Source organism: Gallus gallus, chromosome 7, assembly GCF_016699485.2.
Source record: "Gallus gallus isolate bGalGal1 chromosome 7, bGalGal1.mat.broiler.GRCg7b, whole genome shotgun sequence".
Classification (NCBI taxonomy): Eukaryota; Metazoa; Chordata; class Aves; order Galliformes; family Phasianidae; genus Gallus; species Gallus gallus.
Window position 1 is genome coordinate 34,765,875 of NC_052538.1, and position 20,957 is coordinate 34,786,831.

Genomic DNA, 20,957 nt, shown 5'->3' on the forward strand with positions numbered 1-20,957 from the left:
GTGTTGCTTGGATGCATCCAAAACTTCACATACCAGCTTTTTTTTAGCTTGTCAAAGTTGAATGTTAATAGCAGGAAGGTGTTTCCATTTTACCTAAAAAAAGAGGGATTGCTTAATTGAAATGTTTTGGTTACACTGCTTTTCGGAGAGACTTGGTACCTGGTTTGTTGATCTGGTATATGTTTATAAACGCACGCAGAATTTCTTATGGTCCTACAGTGCATTACTTTTAAGCTTTAAATAATGGATGGTGATCATTACTTCGGTCTGCTCTAACTATAAGTACTCTTTATTTCAGGTAATAAGAAAGAAAAGCAAGGATCAGAAGTACTGACCATGTTGCTCCAGGCTTTAAAAAACATTGTTAGATCGAATTCTCTTCCTGTACAGAAAATACTGGTAGGTTTTTACTTCTTTTAATCTAATTTCTATTTGATTCTCTGTGTTCTGATTGGTGGTAGTCTTTTGCATCTTTTATCAGATGAATTTATCAGAATGACCTCTTAAGGACCAATATGTTTGGTATGAACTGTAAGTCATGCCATTCTGATCTAACAACCTAGTGATCCTTAAGGGCTTCTTAAGTGTCTTTCAGACTTGGTGGCAGCGTTGAGTGTGGGTGTGTGAATTAGCAGCACCTTCTGTTTTAAATGACTGCTACTTTCACAGTGTGTTTTGTCCCTTTACTGAAGGGAAGTAATTTGTGGCATTGCATAAAGTAGTAGTACCCTCAAAAGAAAGAAAGCATAATGACATTTTCTTCTCTTCCCCTCCTTACCTTAGTCCCTCATTGATATTACTGTGAAGGAATTACCTCCAAAAGTATTGGGATCACCAGCTTATCAGATTGCTGATATGGATCTTTTAAATGTAAGTCTGGCTTCCTTCCTTGTCTGTCTTTATGTTTCCTAGTGTTAGGATGTCATGTCTGCAGATGTGCAGAGTACTTCACCAGGTCTGTACCTTTCACTTGTATTACAGTGTGCAGTGTTTGCCTGATGTATACCTGTCCTCACGTGTTGTGCCAAGGACATGGTGATTAAGCACTGCAAAGCCTGTAGCTTTTTTAAGGTGTTTAATTACTTCAGTTATAGTATAATTGCACTTCCCTCACAATCCCATCAAAGCAGTTTAATTCTCATGTGTTTGCCTCTAATTTTTGCTTTGAAGTGTTAGAATTTACAGTTTCTGACAACTGTTAATACAGTTGTAAATTCCCTGTGGCTTACAGAAGGTGTATGCACACTGAAGTGAGACAGCTGTTTAACTTGATCAGTGTATTTCTTGTTTTGACCTGTTCAATTCCTTTTACAAGGGAACACCAGCTTTGTTCTTAGTTCAGCTGCCTTTCCATAACAACCTCTTGGAGTGGTGTGTGACAGATGAGAGGTATGTGTTGTTTCGTATGGGTTTTTGTTTCAATAACAAAGTCCCTTAGAGCTGAAGACTGTCTAGAATTCTCTTCCTAGCATCAACTGAAGAAGTCACTCACCTTCCCAACTTTCCTTCCCTAGATTCTTCATCATTCTGGAAACTCTTATGCGCTATGTTTTATCCGGACCTACATCTCTGTTGGCTTTCAGTGAGTCTGTGCTGTGTGTTATTAATCAGAACGCCAAGCAGGTGGAAAACAAGGAGCATCTTTGGAGGATGTGGAGTATTGTTGTTAACCCGCTGACTGACTGGATTAACCGGGTACAGTGACTTTGCTGTTCTCTTTCCCAGCACTCTCCCAAACCCCAAAAAACAGCCACCAAAATTCTGTGCCTTATATTTTCTCCTGGTGTGCTTTTAGGAGCTACTCATTGTGATCATAAAACTATATAAGCTGTGGTGGTATTTATGGGACTGGAATGTGTGCAGCCTTAGTGTGAATGTTTGCAGTCATGTCAGCAGTCCTATTCAACAGGTTCAGTGCATTGCAATGTAGGAAACATTGAACTAACCATCATGCAGTCACGAGATGTAAAAATGTTAAGAATATCTGTCACAAGCTGTATTAGGTGTCTTACGTAGATTGCTGGCATCACTGCAGCAAAAATACATAAAACATGCATTTTCATACTCTTTTCCCTTAAATTAAGGGGCTATTCTGGTATTTCTTGACATGCTTTTTGCCTGTTTGAATGGTGACATCAATATGAGCTCTGAAAGAATGGAGAAGTAGCTAATTTAAAAACACACTTGGCTATTTAGCTTGTGCAACCTCTGTGTTCCAAACAAATGTATTCAGAACGACATAATTTGTCATTGAAGTTTTGTAGTTTGCTTCACCAGTGCATTTTCTCATTGCAGACTAATGAAGTAAATCAAGGGGACGCACTGGAGCACAATTTCAATGCTGTTTATAATGCTCTGTTGCTACCAGTGTCCCATATCTTCCCTGTTCAGGAATTTCCACAGGTAACTGTCAATACTAATGCTGATCAGAAGCAGGGTGGGTTATATTAAACCTGTGAGGTGCTAGCTCATCTCGGAGTGGAGCTGCTTGTACCAGCATGCACGTACATTAGACCACTGCTTTGAGATTGGAATTCGAGTTTTGACAGCAGAACACTTAAAGCAAGTCTTTATGCTCAGAGGTTGATACTTACAAACTTTCTCTTTTTGTTGTTGAAGCCAACTATGAAATCCTTGCTGCGTGCTTGGTCAGACCTCTACAGAGCATTTGCTCGCTGTGCTGCTTTGGTTGCAACAGCAGAAGAAAACCTGTGCTGTGAAGAACTGTGTGCCAAAATAATATCTGGGCTAGAAGGTGAAACTCCAGTAGTGAGTATAAACCAGTGATATTGAACTATAGAAGTACTTCAGGAAATGTTTATGTGCCAGACTTGTGCAAGAATCTGTTGTAAACTTTAATGGAGTAATTGCTGTAATTTCAAGTGTTTTGTGTCTGGCTTAAAGCTGTTTCATTTTACTGCTGGGAGCTGAACTAGGAATGGATTGAAAGAAAGGAGTAAATATAAATGATAATGCTTGAATGTTAAAATAAGATGAGTCTTTGGGCTTGGCTTCTAAGCATTTAAATAGTGCTGGTTTGGTGAATGTCATCATTATGGTAAATATGGCTTGTCTGGTTGAAGTTTTGTATGCATGGTGTACCTTGAGGTTGAATTAACAAATGCCACAAACAGGTGTTTTGGTGAGGAAGGTGGATAGTGGAGTGTGCAGAGGGCATCTTTTGCTCTGTGCCTGTGGTACTGTCAGCCTTCCGTAGATTAAATATATGCTTATGTATTACTTACGTATTACAGCCCAGCACTGTTCTTCTGCCACTGTTCCTTGTCTGGGTTTTGCTGACGACTTCTGTTTCCTCCTCAGATGTCTGCAATGCTGGATGGTCTCACCCATGTTGTGGCAGTTATGGTGGACTGCATCAACTTTGCACCCTATGGTACTAAATATCAGCCCAAAAATAGATGTAAGTAAATACTTGGATCCTGGGGCTTTCTGTTGGTTTCTTTCAGGTTTGGTTGAAAATTAGAGTTAATGTAGGTGAAGTGATGACTGTAGGATACCAATAGTCAGCATACACTTTGCATCTTAGCTAAGGAATTGACCAAAAAATCTAAAGAACTGATTTCCAAAATGAATTAATTCAATATAAAACTTGATGGTTTTCATAATATCTCTGTCCTAGCTGAATAGGACATAATGGTGGGCTGCTGGAAGAATGAAATGCTTTAATGGGGAATAACTGGTGAGCAAAAACATGATGGAGACTTCACTCTGAATAAAACTTGATAGCTCCCCTTCTCTCCCCCCGAATTCACACCTGCCAGCTAACAGCTCTGGTGTGGCTGCTCTCTTCTGCAAGGAGGCATTAAAGATGCTTAAAAGCAGTCATTTGGGTGAGCAGTAAAGACAAATAAAAGGAGTGAGAGCTGTGTCTGTAGTAGGATGATAAAGTTATGCACCAGGAAGTGTATGTTTTCTATTAGATCCGGTTCAGAACTTCCTAGATAGGTATAGTTTAGGAATCAAAGCTGTGTTTCCCATATAAAAAGGAAGTTAAGATGTTTTGTTGGGAAGTATGTATGTGTATATATATCTATCTATCTATCTCTTTTTAATATTAGCTCCACAGACACCTACTGACTGGTCTAAGAAGAAAAGGGAGCCCCTTGGGAAGCTCTCCTCCCTGTTCAAGCTTCTGGTGATGCTACTGGATTCCTTCCATGCTCTCAGTTCTGAAGACGCCTGCCCAGAACCATTGGCCTCTGTCGGTCATTCACTTATTGCTGTTCTTCACAACATCATCAGCCACATTTCATTGCCTTCAATGATTGGGACTATGTTTGCAGTTTTTTCAAAACCACTGGCAGTGTTTTATGAAAAAACAAAGTGAGTATTTAAATAATGGTTGGAGAACTGAACTCACTGCATTGCTGCATAGCAGTGAAACTGTGTAGTCTGTAGCACACGGTGTATTTAAACGTGGCTCAGGGTTTTTCACAACTTCAGTGCTAGGATGGCAGTAGGGGACAGTAAGAATTTTCAGCTTCAAAGTTTGACAGCTTCCAGGACACCTTCTGCTTTAATTAAAATCAGCTTAAGTGCAGTAGAATCGTGTGTTTAAGCAGAGAGAAGAAATGTGTTTGCTGTGTGCTTCTTGTTTTCTTTGGTTTTTGTTTTCTTATGGGGTTTTCTTATTTTAATCCTTCGTGGCTTTTCTTCCTAGGATAGGATGGGATTTAGGATGAGCTTGGTGGGATAGATTCTGATCTGTATATGATGCAGGGTGTGAAGACTTCCTTCAGGATAAGGAGATGAATAGAGTTAGAGAACAGCTTCCAGCCTCTTAGGAAGAGGGAGGGTAGGGTAGCATGCTTCTGGTCAGCCTGTAAATGTGGTTCTGTGGCTGTTAACTGACATTTGAAGCAGGGCTGCTACTGCTGTTTCTAAAATCTGAGTCCCCGTCAGCAAGAATCCATTTGCTCCTCTGTGAGGTTGGATTGAACACCACGTGTCTGTCTCCCATCTCATCTGCCTCGCTTTGAGTGTCATCTTTTGTGGAGTTACTCGTTAAATAGGAGAAGTGAGCATTGGATATACTTTTTTTGAGGGAAGGCATATGCAAACAAACACAGACTTGGGGGCCTACTCAGCATCCAAAAAAAAAACCCCAGCACTTGTAATTATAAATGTGTATTAATAGCAAGTTTGTACTAATTGCTGATCTCTCCATTAGTTCTGAGTTGTGTATCAAAACTGTTGTGCAGTGCTTGAGAGTCTGTGTTTAACCCTTAGGGTAAACGAGAGCAAAATATTTCATACCTTGTTTTGTTTTGGCAGGCTTGCTGACGTACCTAAAGCATACAGTAACCTTAACAGCAAGGTGAGTTTGGTAGAGAAGTATTGGGGTTGGGGAGATGTAAGGGCTATGTTGAGGTTTTTCTGTTCATCCTGGATTCTGAACAAAATTATAGTGAAGGTAGAGATTTAACTTATAAACCATGCTGAACTAGAGCAATAACTGAGACAAGGGAACGTAAGCTTTAGGGAGACTTGTTCTGTGGTGTGGTTTCTAAACTGGTTTATTCTTAAATCACAAATTTTAAATGGAGAATATGTGCAGTGTTGGAATGAGAACCTAAAAAATATGTAAATATTGCTTCTTCCTTTCCTCAGCTTGAAAAACTCCTGGCTGAGATTATCCTGTGTTTGCAGTCCCACTGCATGGGCTGCTATGACAGTGAGCTGCTGGAGCAGCTTTCTCCATTGCTCTGTGTAATATTTCAGCATAAGAGCAAACAGATGCGCAAGCAGTGCGCCAACTTCTGGAACACAACATTTGCTAAGGCTGCATCGTTGACCTACCCTGAAGAATTAAAGTAAGATACGTTTTTATTGTTGTGTACATTGTGTGGGAATTGTTCTGGAACAAAGGTCGCTGCAGCATTAAGCAGGTCCTCTCTGAGTGTAAGAGCTACACTTAGTGAAGGACACAATTGTGGGAAGAAAACAAGAAAACATAGGTAGTATGTTGCTTACTTATGCAGGGTGATATAAATATGTGGTTTCTAGAGAGCTTTGAAGAGTGTTCAGAACATCATAGAACCATAGAATGGCCTGGGTTGGAAAGGGCCCCAGTGCTCCTCCAGTTCCAACCCCCTGCTATGTGCAGGGTCGCCAACCAGCAGCCCAGGCTGCCCAGAGCCACATCCAGCCTGGCCTTGAATGCCTGCAGGGATGGGGCATCCACAGCCTCCTTGGGCAACCTGTTCAGTGTGTCACCACCCTCCTCATATCCAACCTAAACCTCCCCTGTCTCAGTTTAAAACCATTCCCCCTTGTCCATTCACTATCCACCCTTGTAAACAACTGTTCCCCCTCCTGTTTATATGCCTAGTAATCTATCTTTAGACTCATTTAACTTAATTCTACAGCTGTGGGCTGTAATACTTTCAAGAAAGAGATCTCAGGTTACATACCATGATTAATATTGTTCTGGGTACAGTTCACATTCTGCCTGTACTGACAGCTAGGGTACCTGCTGCTATTACTGCACGCTTCTCATAAGCCTGAATTGTTTTGTAGACCTGTGTTAAGCCAAGCCAAACAGAAAATGCCCCTCTTGCTGCCTGGTTTTGAAAGCATTGAGATAGCTGACGAACAAAGCGGCCCATTCTCTGATGAGGTAAATATTTTGTTGCCCCCTGTGGATGTTTAACTGTGTGTAACGTCCTGGGAATTATTCAGAAGGCTCTGCAGAAGACAGTTTTGATTTTTTTAGTGGAATTGGCTTGCAGTTACTTCATGTCTGGGATGATAAACCGTGCTGTATAAACACTCGACAAAAGGCTGGACTGCCTCAGTTAATGCATTTTAAATCTGGAATTCTATGAGTTTGTTCAGAACAATGATTTTTCCTTTTAAGTTCTCTACATAATTTAGATAAAAATGAGTGTGGTCAGCTGTAGTAATGAATACATCTCAGTGGGTTTGAGCTTGAAGTTGCTTCATACAATGTACTCACTGTATTTTTTTTTATTTGAATAGGCAGAAAACTCCCAATGGGATGCAAAGCTGAGTGGGATGGAAGTAAACTTGGGTCAGAAACGAGACTCTATATTGGCCCAGACAGGTGAACTAAAAAATGAAGTTAAAGACAAGTCTGATAACGTGCAAGTCACATCTGCAAAGGTGAGGTGTTCACTGATAAGTTTGACAAATCAAAATCTGTTATTCTGTTGGAAACTCTGAGCTAGAATTAATAAATTACTTCAGTTTTTTTCTTATAAGCTGAACTGTAGTGCACACTGTTAATGTTTTGTTTGTTTGAAGTAAGTTTACAGATTGAGTTCTAAGGAGGGATCGTGGAAGGCTGCCTGATGGGTCACAGAGTCATAGAATGGCTTAGGTTGTGAGGGACCTTAAAAACCACCTGGTTCCAACCCCCTGCCATGGGCAGAGTTGCCACCCATGCAGCCTGGCCTTGAGTGCCTCCAGGGATGGGGCATCCACAACCTCTCTGGGCAGCCTGTGCTGCTGCCTCACCATCCTTTGAGTAAAAGATGTCTCCCTAATATCTTACCTAAAACTCCCCTCTTCTAGTTTAAAGCCATTCCCCCTTGTCCTATCACTTTCAGACCATGTGAAAAGTCAGTCCCCTCCTGCTTGTAAGCTCCCTTCAAGTACTGGAAGGCTGTGATGAGATCTCCCCACAGCCTTCTCTTCTCTAAGCTAAGCAAGCCCAGCTCCCTCAGCATTTCTTTACAGGACTCTCACTGTTACCCACTGAGATGTTCATTAAATCCTGTGCTGCAAAGTCAGGCAGTTGATGATGGCTTGGGTTCTGAAATGGTCCTGAAAGGGGCGGGTAGGTCTCCTGCTATTTCTTTTGGTGTTGAAGCACATCCCTGATAAGTTGCAGTTGGTCTCTTGTGACTTCGATCCCAGAGCAGATAGTACAGATGTCTTCTCCTCGTTCTCCCAAAGCTGTCTGATGCTATAGAGGGAGCTCGGTTGATAGTGGCCATGTGATCTCTGGCAATATTTGATCTTACAGTGCACTTCACTGCCTTGATACTTCTCTGTATGGGAGTTTATTGAAATGCAGTACATCGCCATTTGACTGCAACTGCACATTTCCCTTCTGGAGGTTAAACAGGCATTTACTCCGCTATTCTCCGTGTGAACACTGGTACTCCTTTTTGTGTGATGCTGATGCAGTGAAAACAAGTGCTACAAGCATCATTACAGCCATGTATAGCACCACTGTGATTTAACTCATTTTCCTGCTTAACCATATATTGAGTGATAAACCAGTTCCTGATAGATTAAGGTGGCAGGGATTGTGCTCAAACAGTCAGAGCTCTTGCATTCCTTCCTAAATCTGCACTTGATAGCTGTCAAAATGGGTAAATATACCTGAGAACTAGGGAGGATATTGGCTTGGTTTTGGCATCCTTAAGTCATGTCCAGCATTTCTTTCAATGCAGTCAGCATCTACTGAGGGATGTGTGCCAATTCAGCGTGCTGAGAGAGCTGTGCTTATCTGAAACCTGTTTCGTTCTGGATGGCTCTACCTGAACTATGAAGCAGTTTTCAGTTCCACTACTTTGTTTCTAATCCAAGTTTTTTTTTAATCTTTCTGTAGTTGAAATTGGAGTTTTCAGCTTCAAAGCCTAAAAGTGACGTACTTCTGGAAGAGGAGAAATCTGTTGATTTTGTGTTCATTCCCCCAGAAACAAAAGCAAGGATATTGACAGAACATCAAAAAGAAGTGCTTAGGTCAAAGAGGTTTGTCATTCATTCTTTTAAGCTTAATGTGAAATGTTGTTTTGTTAGATACATCACATAGACACAGCTTCAGTTCCTGTATTTCAGATTACTGTGTGTAATTATTTCCTTGTCTTCCTTTCAAGTTAAAACATTTAGAGCTAACAGAGTTCCTTGCTTTACTGTCTTAAAGCAATCAAGTTATTCTCTGTCCTACATTTCCTACTTGGATTAAATATGCTCTGTTATCTGTTTGATGCTTGGAGGTACGTTTGTACCTCATGACTCTTGACACATGAATTAAAGCTGACATTTTTCTTATGTGTGGAATTAAAAGGGTGTTCTCACCTGAGCTGCAGGAAAAACTCTTAGCTTTGAGAGAGAACTTCTGTGTCAGCAGCATATCAGAAATCAGGATATTGCAAAAACTCAGCTTAGTAAGAAGGGAATCTTAAGAATTATCCTCTCTTTCTCTGCAAGAAAGCGAGTGTAGGTTCTTCAGGCAGATGGTCACTGAAAGAGTATAAGCAAACCTTGTGTACGATTGTGTTGTACAGGAACACAGTTGGATTACGTAGTCAGCTTGTGCTGATGAATTCTTTGCACAGTGGGATCCTGCCCACAGCTCTCTATTACCCACACACACACCCATAAGCATGGTTGGAACTAAATTTGGTGCGGGTGAAAATTGTAGTTCTCAGTTCAGGGGATAAATGGTGATCCACATCCACTTTGTTTCTTTTTCCAGTTGGACTGTGAGGTTGCAGTGGCAGATAGCAATACTGTGTCTTTTCTTTTCCAGAGGGTGGAGTGGAATGTGTGCTTACAGAGTCTCCTGATACTCGGTACATGCTGCATTGCTTCTTTTACAGCAATCCATACTGTAATGCATGTTGCTGTTTGAGTAGTCTTAAGAGTTTAGAAGTCAACTTCATAACCAGAATTTGCTGTCTTGTGATACATCACACTACCCACTCTCATCCAATGTGTTCTTTTAATATTCCAACTTAATCATTTCTGGTTTTGTTTCAGAGTTGGTATTCCTGCTATGTACAACAATTTAGACTCATCACAAGATACTACCTTATTTTCTCAGTATACTCAGAGCCAGGAAGACTCTTTGTAAGTAAAAGGGGCCACTATATGCATTAAACGTGCCCCCTCTCTTTTTATATATATATATATATATATTTTTTTTTTTTGGCAGCACTTCTAATTTAATTAACTTTTATTTTAGGGAGAAGTCACCTTTAGAAAATGCAAAAGAAGATTTTAAAAACAATCCTCAGGTAACTTCTCAATGTCTAAATGGGAGTTAAGGTATCAGAATTATAACCATATCCATAATGCTTTCTTTATAATAGCAGCTCTGGTAATGGCAAAATTCCCTGATTACTGTCTTTTGATTATTAAGTAGCTTTTAGAGTGCTTTGGAAAGCAAAAAAAAAAACAAAAAACAAAACAAAACCCCAACAGAACATACCCAGGATGTATCTGCTGACAGTAATAGTTTAATTTTCTGCATTGATTAACCTGTAGGACTCTCATGAATACATTGTTTCCTGGGCTTCCTGGTTGTTCCATTTCTGTATAGCTAGGGCACAGGCTCATGTAACTATGGCATACACTGATAGCTCTTGAGATTTGTATCTCATTCTCATCAATAGGTTTCAATCTGTTATCATTTGCAGTGTTCTTTCTGCTGTGTTCTACTTTACATAACAAAGGGTCCGTTATTAAACACTTGAACTTAATTTCAAGGCACAAGGATTTATGTGATCAGTTTTAAATACAAGGGTGTATTTAAGCAGTTTTGTTACAGAGCTACAGGTATAATGGGGCTTACAGGGAATTAACTGAAAGCTGCAGCACAGCCTAAACTGTGACTTAGTGCAGTGCTGTTCTGCAAGCATAAGCTAGGAAATGAAGTCTTGCTGACCTGTTGTTTCCATAACATTTCCTGATGTAGTTTGAATATTTCATGTTTTCCTGTAACTCTTCTCAGGTTTAAAAGAGTCTTCCCATTGGTATCTATATTGCTTTGGTGGCTGTGCTTTAAAACAGTTGAGCTGTGCTTCCTTATTCTGAACTGCTTTTGGTTGAAGCTGCAAGGGCTTGACGAGGATTAAATAGTAAATACTATGTGGAAAAAAGCATTTTGTGAGGAGAAAACGGGGAGTGCTTCACTCTGCTTTTGGGGCCCCCAGCACAAGAAGGGGATAGAGTTGGGAGGATAGGTTTGGAGCAGGGTTTGGCCCAGATGGACTTGTAGGGTCCTGCATCATCAGCCCTGCTGTGATTCTGCTGGGGGGCACAACAGGGCGGGCACATCGTAAGGTAATCTGAAAAACTATTTTTTATATAATAGCAAAACCAGAATTTGCTGTTTTTGGTACAGGAAGAAAATGGAAAGAGTGAAAGCTGTATTGCTGATTCAGATGGAAACACAGGGGACTGCAAAGTGGATAATCCTCTGGAGGATGTGAAAGAGAAGTCTGCTTATCACATAGAGAAGAACTCAAACAGCGAAGAAGAGTCGTCAAGGGGTGATAGAACTGGAATCATTGGAGAGGAGTCATCAGTTGGAGAGGCATTAGAAAAAAGTGGTACAGAAACAGCTTCAAAGGAGTCCTTAGTAGGGAATGAAAACACTTCAGCTATCAGCTGCAGTTCTACTTCAAGCGATGTGATCTGTGGAACGCCACAGCCTGCGAGCCGACGGCAATCTTTTATTACACTGGAGAAGTTTGATAGTTCAGAGAGCAGGCCCTTCAGCCCTTCAGCTTTAAACAGTGTGTCAGAGGTGTCTCAAAGTGCTTCTGTGCCGGATAAACAGGGAAATATAAACGTATGCAAGACTGGTCGTAAGCCAGGGAAGTCTGGGGAAGAGAGTAGAAAGTCTTCACAATCCGAGCAGATTTCTGCTGCAAAACGAAGGCTGACGCGCAGGCAGAGTAAAATGGAGCAGCAAGGAAATCAGCAGGCCAAGCTGGTAACTAACTCAGAACAAGAAAAAGGTGCTCAGGAGTCTTTCGTTTCCAATAGCGTGGAAAATAGTCCCGAATCACCTTGCTCAATGGAGGACACGGAGCGTGTTCTCACTGCTCAGCCCCAACCTGTCAGCTCTCCAGAACCAGACATCAAAAAAGCTGAAGCTGTAATGGCAGAAATAGAAAAGGTCCGGGCGTTTGAAATGGATTCTAAAGAAAATACACCCCCGAAGACGGCCGTGTCCTCCGAGCAGGTAATGGGTGATGGCAGTCAGGGCCCACATGCATCTCTTAGTCAGAAAACACTGAGACGTTCTTCGAGACGGCGGTCAGAAAATGCAGAGATGGCAGCAGGTAGTCAGGATAAGGAGGATGGCTACCAAAAAAAAGACAAACGTAAAGAAGATGAAAAAGCCCTGCAGAAGAAGGTGCCCCAGACTAAAGAGGATGCATCCCAGAAGCAGAAAGCAGTCTGTGGGAAAGCTTCAGAACATGCCATCAAAAAAGAAAGCAGCCTACCTGAGAGAAGTGCTGCAGAGGACTTGGGCTCAAAGGAGCCTCCTGCTGCAAAGGGAGCTGATGAGGAAGCAAACAGAAGTGCTGGGAAGCCAGAAGACACATTAAAGAGTGACTCGGAAGGTCAGGACTGTAGCTCAGATACAGTAAGTGAGAAGAAAAGGGAGCGGCCACGATACCACACCAGGAGGAGTTCACAAGGATTGCTTTCCAGCATAGAAAACGCAGAGGCTGATGGCTCTGAGACCAAGAAGGAAAGTTTAAAGAAAAAATCTGGAAAAACAAAAAATAAAAGTGATTCTCTTGAAGGTAAACGAAAAGATGTCCAGCCAGAAAGCCAAAGCCATGGGGTGTCTTCTCAAGTAGATGAAAGTAAGAATCTGTCAGGGATGAATGAAAGTGAATTAAGCAGTGAAGTCAGCACAGATGCAGCATTGATGTCTGCACCATCTGATGTGAAAAATCAAGTGCTGCTTGCAGGTGCTGACGAAGCTGAGGGGTCTGCCAGCTCAAGGACTTCTCCCAGTACTCAGAATGTGAGCGTGGAACAAAGCAAAGCTGGTGTGTTGCCAGAATCTTTCAGTGACCCACGTGTGTCTGATGAAGTTTTGAAAGGAGATGAAAATAAATGCATTGAAAAGCAAAGCTCTGTGGAACAGCATTCGAGTGTTCAGCCTGAGAACGTACAAGGAGCAAACACTTCAGGTAGTGACCTCTCCTCTTTGCAAATGCAGGACTGTCAGCACAAGAGAAGCAAAAGGGTGAGAAAAGCCAAGAGCTGCGACTGCTGCTCGAAAAGAGTGAAGCAGCAAACATCACTCAGTGAGTCAAAAAGTGAGGATCCTCGTGAGCTGATTGAGCCTCAGGCCACACCAGTGCAGATGGCTGTCAGTACAGCAGAGGTGTCTGGCAGCTCGAATCTGGAGGAGAGCTTGTCCATCACACCTTGTGCCATGAGCACACCGCTGCCTCCTGCTAAGGAGTCCGGTATGTTGAGCTTGGAAAGAGAGAGAACGTGTGAAGACAACCTGCAAGGAAATTCTGGTGTTATGAAGGAAGAGGCAGAGAATCCACCACACACAGCAGGTGAAGTCAGTGATCCTGTAGTGGAAATAAAAGTGAAAGAAGAGGTTGATGGGAACGACAGAGCTGAGCAGTGTGTGTCTGTGTCTGAGTGTGCTTCGGATGAGCCCGGCGACAGCTCTGTGGCTGCAGGGGATCAAAGTGAAGAGAAGGCAGCTGTAGAAAAGGAAGAAGAAAGCCAGCATGGGGAAGTGGAGGAGGTCCCTGAGGCTGATGGTAGCAAACCTGAGACAAAACAGATGGATGAGCTGGAAGGCAATCGGGACGGCAAGGAGGAAGCTGAGAACGCTCTGGAAGAAGTTTGCATTACTCCAGATAACGAGATGAGAGAGGAACTGCTGGAAGCTGAAATCACAGTGCCTGAGAATGTGGCTGTAGGCAACAAAGATGTAGTAGTAGAAAATAAGAGTGCGGATTCGCCTCAGAAGCCAGAAGGCCTGGATTCTTTCACCTCGGTCAATGGGAGCCCCAGCGGTGTGCAGGCACGCTGCACGTGGTCTCCTTCAGCTTCCCCATCCACCAGCATTTTGAAGAGAGGTGTAAAAAGGCACCACGAGGACGATTCCTTGTCACCTGCTAATAAGGTACTGTGCAATTTGTTCTGTGATATGGTTCCTTCTGTTCTAATGCAGCAGTAACACTGCCTGTAGCGCAGTGAGTTCCAAACATGTGCAGTTATCCCCTTAATTTTGTCACTTGTGAATGAAGGTACATTGAGGATAAGGACCTGTAGATATTTGTGTAGTGCACAGACATCAGCAGGCTCGTATTACTGGGAGCTTGGGAGGTTTGTTGTCAGAACAGCCCCAATGGCTGCTCTGCTCTGCTCTGCCTGCAGGAGTTGCAATGGAACGAATGCCACTGCAAAATCAGGATCTTACCAATGGATTTTTGGGGAACACAGTGTTTCCTTTGGCAGAAGCCGTTGTAATCGTGGCTTCAGCCCTTGGGTGAATGGTGTCGTTCAGGAATTTCAGTGACCTTATCCATTTCAAACAGTTGTTTTGTCACTTCAGGCTCCCTTCAGCACACTGTTGTGGTTCATGCTATAAAAACTGCTTCTCTCTGACAACAGATTCGTCGGGTCTCTTTTGCCAATCCCATCTATCAGGAAGGACTGGCTGACGACATAGACAGGAGAAGTCCTGTCATTAGATCCCATTCTTCACCGTCTTCACGAAGTCTTAAAATCTTATCTAATATTCAGACTAAGGTAACTTTTTAGATATTCTTTTGCATGTCATAAGTCTCCAGTTCCTCAGTGACATAGCTAGCTGTGTCATGTGCCTGTAGCTCCCTGCAAACAGTTGTAAGAGCAAAGAGTAGAAAATGGGTGAGTTTAAGAACTAGCTGGAACTGGTTTATTCTGTGGCTCGTTCTGTTGCTCTGCAGGCCAACGTGCTGTAAGCTAGGTAGCTAAAAAGATGAAATGAATTGAATTCTTACAGTGCTGAGAGATTTTTTTTTCCTCTTTTTCTATCCAGCATATTACAACTCCAACCAAAGGATTTCTGTCCCCAGGATCTCGTAACCCTAAATTTAAGAGCTCAAAGAAGTGTTTAGTAAGAAGTGCTTTGGTTCACGTTTCTTACTTTCTCGTATTCAGTTGTGTGATAGTTAATCTAATCATTCTTCTGTGTTATTTCAGATGACAGAAATGGTGAAGGAGTCACTGCCTTCCCCTACGGAATGTGTGTATCCTGCCTTAGCTGGGTGTAAGGCACCCGTTGATGTAATTTTACCTCAGATCACATCAAATATATGGTAAGTGCCTTGTTGCTTTGGAAGACGTGATTTAATGGAAACTGAGTTCTTATTGCATCTTAACAGCAACAGAAAAGTGGTGAATTATAGACGTCTTTTGCAAAACTGCATCCCCTGCTTCTCCTCCCAGCAACCTGGGAATGACTCGGGTGGTCTTCTGGTAAAGCTGTGAAAAGTTTGCACCAGACCTGCATGGGGTGCAAGACAGAGCAGATGGATGTTAATGATGTGTTACAAGGTGATCAGAGCTTCCACTGTATGGAAGGGGATGGCTGAAGGTGCTGCCATCCCAGGACTGCTTGGGGGTACTGCAGGCACAGCGGGATTTCTGGTTAAGATCTGTATTACAGCCATACAAATGCCAGGAGCTCAGCTGGTGTGTCTTCAGATTTGAATCTGGATGACAGCATACAGACTTGCAGTGGGAACTGCTCTGAACGGCCTTTTCCTGCTCTGTTCTGCTTCTCTTCCTACTAATGTGTAATCGGCCTTCAGAATAGCACTACCTGATGGGTTTTGGATACATTGCAAGAAGGTGTGCTGCTGCAAACAGAAAAATGTCATTTGCATTTTATTTTCCTTTATTTATGTGAATGTCAGTTGACATTCATGCAAGAGCTCTTCCTGCTGTACCACACCAAGGAGGACGGAGGCAGATCTTGGTGTAATTAATTAACCACCTTTTCTCTGCTGCAGTGCCAGAGGTCTGGGGCAGCTCATTCGAGCGAAGAACATAAAGACAGTGGGAGATCTCAGCGCTCTGACAGCATCGGAAATCAAAACGCTTCCCATCCGTTCCCCTAAAGTTTCCAATGTTAAAAAAGCTCTCAGAGGATATCACGAGCAACAGGTAAAGCTTAATCCTGGTTCCTAGGAAGCCAGCACTTAACCTAATGAACTACTAACAACCACTCATCATGGGTAATGTATTTTTCTTAATAGTAAAAGCACTTTAAGTTGTCATATTTGCCCAAGGCGGGCATTTGGGGCGCGGTGTTTGGGCACTCATAGTGGGAATGGCTATTTGTTGTACAGTTAAAGCACGTCCTGCTGTGTAGCTCTGAATGTGCACCATCTTTGTTCTCTCTGAAAAATCCTCAGGTAAAATCTCGAGGGTGTGAAGAAATCGGAGCGCTCGAAGACGGGGAGAGAACAGTCAACAGTGCAGAGGATAAATCTCCTCCTGTGGATGAGGACAAACTTGCAACGGGTAACTCCTGCCTGCATGTTGCTTAGGGTCTGCTGTCATTGCTTTCATTCTTTCTAATGGAACACTTGATTCCTTTTGGAAACCTGCTAGCTAGTCTGGAGGGATGAGAGGAGTTAATCACATCCTGAAGCCCTCCAGTAATGGCATTTTGAAATGTTTTAAAACTGCTGGGGCCAAAATGTGCTTTGCTGTTCCCTAAAACTCCGTGTTCAGCAGGGCTCGCACTTCTTTGCTCTGCACATCTCAGCCCGTGCTCCTCCTGAGCTGTTTGGTGCTGCGGGTCCTGCTGCAGTTCTGGGTGTGCTCAGGAACACAGTGAACTGTGGGGCAGAGGCGATGCCTTTGGGTGTTCTGGCTGTTTCCCAGGATACCCAGTTTGGATTTTAGGGCCTGGGGTTTTTTTTTGTTGTTTCTTTTTTTCATGGATTTTGGGGTTTGGCCTTATGGTTTAAGCAGAGGAATTGTTTTTCCTGTAAGACAGTTGAGGCATTTGGTTGACCAGAGAACAGAGAACTCAGGAGTGATTCCAGTGTCTGGTTTAAAGTGGACTTCCTTGGGATAATGCGTCTCAAAGGGCATTGGCAGTGTGTGAATAACACTGAGTACTTTGATGTCTGTCCTTATTTGATGACAGGCAATAAAAACACGATGAAAATCCCTATAAGGAGGGGGCAGCGTTTGGTTCTTAGGGGTGCCCTTGTCAAAAGCTCTCTCCTACTGATACTTTGTAGAGTGCTGGAGTGGATTATTTAATACAAAGCAAACTGCAGCATCCCACTGCCACACAGTCTGCCCTGACTGGCTGCCCTGCCTTCCTTTGCAGATCTGGGTGAAGCCATTGCCCTGAGCAGCAGCAGCCCACCCCCTGCAGATCTTCTGAGCCAGATGGATTTGCTCGCTGCTCAGCTCACCTCCGAAGATCTCCGCAGCTACCCCGGCAGCCGCCTGTTTGAGATGCAGGAGAAGCTGGCCAGCATGTCAGACTGCATCATGAAAACCCTGCGGTCCCGGTGGAGGTCACCGCCCCACGACAGCGCTGAGTAGTTGCTTAGAATTCCTGAGGAAGGAGGATTTGGTTACAAGTCTTCCCACAAAGCGTAGTTTTCTTACTGGTGAGTTAATCCGTGAGCTGTACGTTTTGTACCATAGAAGATTTTTTAACACCTATATGATCAAAATGTATCATGCTTTACTTCTCCTATCTGGTTTTTTTAACTTGTAGGATTGTTTATTCCCCATTAGAGAGATTTCTATTACATTGCTATGCATGTCTCTTTCAGGTAGTGAAAGAGAACTTGATCAAGTTGTGCAATAGCAAAGACTGAAACCAAACTAACAGAGTAGTTAAGTTATTTTTTCAAATCCAAAAAGTGTTCTTACTGCTGTAAACTCAATATATATGGTGAGAGATGGCTCTCAGCTCTGTTCTCGTGCTGCCCGTGTCAGCTTCCTTCAGAGCTGCTGAAACCCTTCAGCACTTCTGTACTGGGAAGCTCTGCTCGGTTCCCTGCAGTAGCAGCAGTGGGTGATCACAGTACTGACAGCGGGGTGGCACAGGTGTTTGTGTGTGTGCTGTTATAGGGCACGGTGCAGCTGGGGACAAAAGCAACGGTGCGAGTGAGAGACTTGGCACAACTTGTTGGCCTTTTCCTGTGTTCTAACAGCTTTGTTTGCAGCAGCTCTCCTGTGGTGGAGAAGACCCCCTTTTCCCTTTGTGGAAATAAATGGATTTGACGTGGGTTCTTTGTATATTATGTATAGGCTTGTGATTGCAGATGTTGGTTAATAATTTATGGTTTTTAATTGCATGGAATGCACTGCTGCTTCTCAGAGACCTTCAGAGTTCTTCGTTTTTACCCCTGAAATCTGATTTGTATATATTGGACATTTATGGAAAGGAATCGTTCCAGGTGTTAGAACTTCAACATGTGCAAATAAAACAGCAATTAGTTCCCAAAGTTGTTAATGTCAGTCTTTAAGCTCAAATGAAACAAACTGCCTCCAAATTGTTCATCCCTTCCTCAGGAGTTGCTTTGGAAGCTCAGGGTTAGGAGGAAGCTTGGAAAAGGCCATTGGTGCTGCCTGAGGCAGAGGTGAGGGGCAGCAAAGGCTGGGGTGTATCTGAGCAGCAGGATCCCATTCATGCCCTGTTCGTGCAGGTCAGAAATAAATGAGAGAGACAGGGATGTGTGAGAGGAATAATGTGATCACTACCAGTGATGAGTGGCTGGAGGTTTTCTTGTTTCCCTGATAACACTGCTTCCAAATGTACCTCCTTAGGTCTAATCATCTCTTGGATCCAGGGACCTGCACGTGCAAGGAGGTGCCCAATGCGCATCTCTGTGTAATTACATTCTAGCTCTGCTGTTCTGAATCCCCTGTGAGAAATGTTTTCCTTGCAAGCTGGCTGTGTACACCACAGTATGCTGTGAGTTCTCTTTAAACAAAGGCCTCGGGGTTAAAGTTGCAAATCCTCCTGCTGTGAGTTTACATTGTATGCTTTGTCCCAGACAGAATTAAGCCATCTTTGGAGGCTGGCTGCTACCAGGTGCTACAGTGAGCCAAGCACATAACCAACGTGTTTGGGTGTGAAATTGTTTGTCCAGCTCCTTCACCTTGCTGGGATTGCTGCATCCTGGATCTGCTCTGTTGGTTTTTTTTCACAGCTTTGTGAATGAAGCAGGATTGTTTTAAGATTGAAGAGTGGGAATCTGAGTGAAGTAAAACATCAAACATGCTGCGGAAACATGAGCTTTATTTAGTCACTAATTTACAGGTAACAACTTTTGACCCCAGAACACTTGCATGAAAAACACCTGCATAAGAGCTCAGCAAGCAGACAGAAGAGGCTTTTGCTTTGTGAGACTTTTTTCCCCCCCCTTTTTTTTTTTACCACCTCCCCTCCAGATAAACTTTGGTTTGAGATCCTAAGCTTACATGGAAAACAGAAAGGTTTGTTTAAATGCTTCAGAATAGCCCACAAAGATTCTCTCCGTATGGGAGAATGAATAAAGAAAGGTCGCTAGTCATAGTCTCCAGTACAGGTACAAAAGCTCAGTGATACTGAACTGTGTTGTGATTTTTGGTATTGTTTAAAACATTTTGATGGTATTGTATACTTAAATGTTTTAAACAAAGACTTCTTAGGCAATTTCAGAAAGGTTTTGGACACCAGAAGCAAAGCAGCTCTCATGAGCAGCACCTGGTGGTGTTTGCAGGTAGTTTTCAGAAATATTTTGAAGGGAAGAAGTTGCAAGAGTATTTTGTTATGTATTTTCTTTTTTTTTCCGCCCATGTTGGTTTGTAAAGCACTACCACTCACCATGGAAGAGAGGGCAGTGCTTGGGTGTTAGAAAGCTCTGTTGCCGGCAGCGGGAGGGAGGCAGCTGTGCCTGGGGAAGGCTGTTCTCTGGCTCACACAGCCTCCACGTAGTTGGCTGGCAGCATGCCTGTCTTGCCAGTTCTCTGCACGGTCCCATACATCCAGCCTTCATCAATGGCTTGCACATTGACAATGGTGTCACCATCTTTGAAGGAAACCTCATCAGCGTCAGCTGCTGTGTAGTCATACATAGCCCGGTATGTCTTCTGCTCATTGGAATAAAGAGGGGGAAATTAAGGGTTGTTCATATCAGTGCTGTTAGGTTCTCGTCTGGTTCCGGTCTGGGGAGGGGCACTGCAGTGGCCCAGAGCTACTTACCCCAGCAGTGGATGGGTGGGAAGGAACCGATGACACAGTGGTTTGCTGAGTGGCAACAGATGCTGACCTTTGCTGTGGCAGCTCTATGGTCTTAGCATGTTTATAACCCACTACAAAAGGGAAAAAAAAAAAGTTTAGTTTACATTAATGCTTTTGTTTGTTATGGAATTGGGAGGGGAGCACAGCTGCTCTGACTAAGGATACCGGGATGGGGCAGGAGGTGACCAGACCTGCCCTTTATCCACAGCACTACACCTGCAGTTGGTCAGGGCCACAGCTCAGCACTCGTGTACTCCAGCTGTGAGCCAGCACCAAGCCCTGTCGCTGCCTGGCCCCAGCTGGGAGGAGCTGCAGCTTTGTTCCCATACCTGTGGCAGTGGTGGTGAAGAAGCCTCCGCTGCTGTAGTAGGACAGGTGCTGATTCACCCCCTCGGAGGGTTCTGATTTCTCATCCCCCCCGCTGATGCTGAGGGCGCTGGCAGAGCGGGAGTGCTCCCTGCTGCGGCGCTGCGCTTGGACTGCGAGGAGAAAAGCAGTTTGTCATGGTGAGAGACACAGAGCAGGGAGCTGCCAGGCTGCGTGTGTGGGCAGAAGTGGTGACTGGACCTTACTGAGGTAATGGAAGCGAGTATGACTGAATCCATCAGTTTTTATGGTTAATCAGTGGTAGTTGAAGCGCTTTTAAATACCACTGTACTGAAGTTCTACTCAAAAGGGGAAAAAAAAGCACAGTTCTTATGTTCCTTTTATTTCTAACATCCAGATTTGTTCTTCTCTCAATCTTCTCTTGTGCTCTATGGAGCAGTTTCTCCTCTCCTTTGTTCTCACTGCCACTCATTCCCACAGAACTGTGCCCGTGTACAACTTTGGAAATCATTACATTGCTACATAAGCATTTCATTGCTTACATTGCTAATGTATGTCCGAAATAAGCACATTAGCCTATACTTGCACTCCCGCACAGAGAAAG

The 20,957-nt window shown here is 43.3% G+C and overlaps 2 protein-coding genes across 55 annotated transcripts in view; one reads left to right on the plus strand and one right to left on the minus strand.

The window, feature by feature from the left end:
- Positions 1-19,231, plus strand: part of RIF1 (replication timing regulatory factor 1) — a 30,041-nt gene extending 10,810 nt beyond the window's left edge. The window contains exons 14-37 of one of the 5 annotated variants that reach the window (XR_003076168.3): positions 299-399; positions 784-870; positions 1,316-1,389; positions 1,515-1,695; positions 2,296-2,403; positions 2,620-2,769; positions 3,322-3,421; positions 4,080-4,344; positions 5,296-5,338; positions 5,632-5,834; positions 6,541-6,640; positions 7,003-7,146; positions 8,603-8,745; positions 9,757-9,846; positions 9,962-10,013; positions 11,123-13,897; positions 14,389-14,526; positions 14,798-14,875; positions 14,962-15,077; positions 15,774-15,927; positions 16,179-16,287; positions 17,111-17,399; positions 18,568-18,715; positions 18,802-19,231. Coding sequence is in view for 2 of the 5 variants with exons in the window: in NM_001396476.1 (NP_001383405.1) it covers positions 299-399; positions 784-870; positions 1,316-1,389; positions 1,515-1,695; positions 2,296-2,403; positions 2,620-2,769; positions 3,322-3,421; positions 4,080-4,344; positions 5,296-5,338; positions 5,632-5,834; positions 6,541-6,640; positions 7,003-7,146; positions 8,603-8,745; positions 9,757-9,846; positions 9,962-10,013; positions 11,123-13,897; positions 14,389-14,526; positions 14,798-14,875; positions 14,962-15,077; positions 15,774-15,927; positions 16,179-16,287; positions 17,111-17,331 (5,432 nt within the window). In the remaining 3 variants the exon portion in view is untranslated. Of the gene's footprint in view, positions 1-298; positions 400-783; positions 871-1,315; positions 1,390-1,514; positions 1,696-2,295; positions 2,404-2,619; positions 2,770-3,321; positions 3,422-4,079; positions 4,345-5,295; positions 5,339-5,631; positions 5,835-6,540; positions 6,641-7,002; positions 7,147-8,602; positions 8,746-9,756; positions 9,847-9,961; positions 10,014-11,122; positions 13,898-14,388; positions 14,527-14,797; positions 14,876-14,961; positions 15,078-15,773; positions 15,928-16,178; positions 16,288-17,110; positions 18,246-18,567 lie in introns of those variants that run through there. The other 4 variants (XR_001467565.4, XR_005861780.2, NM_001396476.1 and 1 more) reach the window with 4 other exon arrangements.
- The window catches only part of NEB (nebulin), a 119,752-nt gene continuing 117,820 nt past the window's right edge, over positions 19,026-20,957 (minus strand). For all 50 annotated transcript variants that reach the window (XM_040704391.2, XM_040704414.2, XM_025152552.3 and 47 more), the window contains 3 exons: positions 20,356-20,505; positions 19,988-20,097; positions 19,026-19,875 (listed from right to left, as the gene is read on the minus strand). In XM_040704391.2, coding sequence (XP_040560325.1) covers positions 19,702-19,875; positions 19,988-20,097; positions 20,356-20,505 — 434 coding nt within the window. In that variant the 3' untranslated portion in view covers positions 19,026-19,701. The remainder of the gene's footprint in view (positions 19,876-19,987; positions 20,098-20,355; positions 20,506-20,957) is intronic.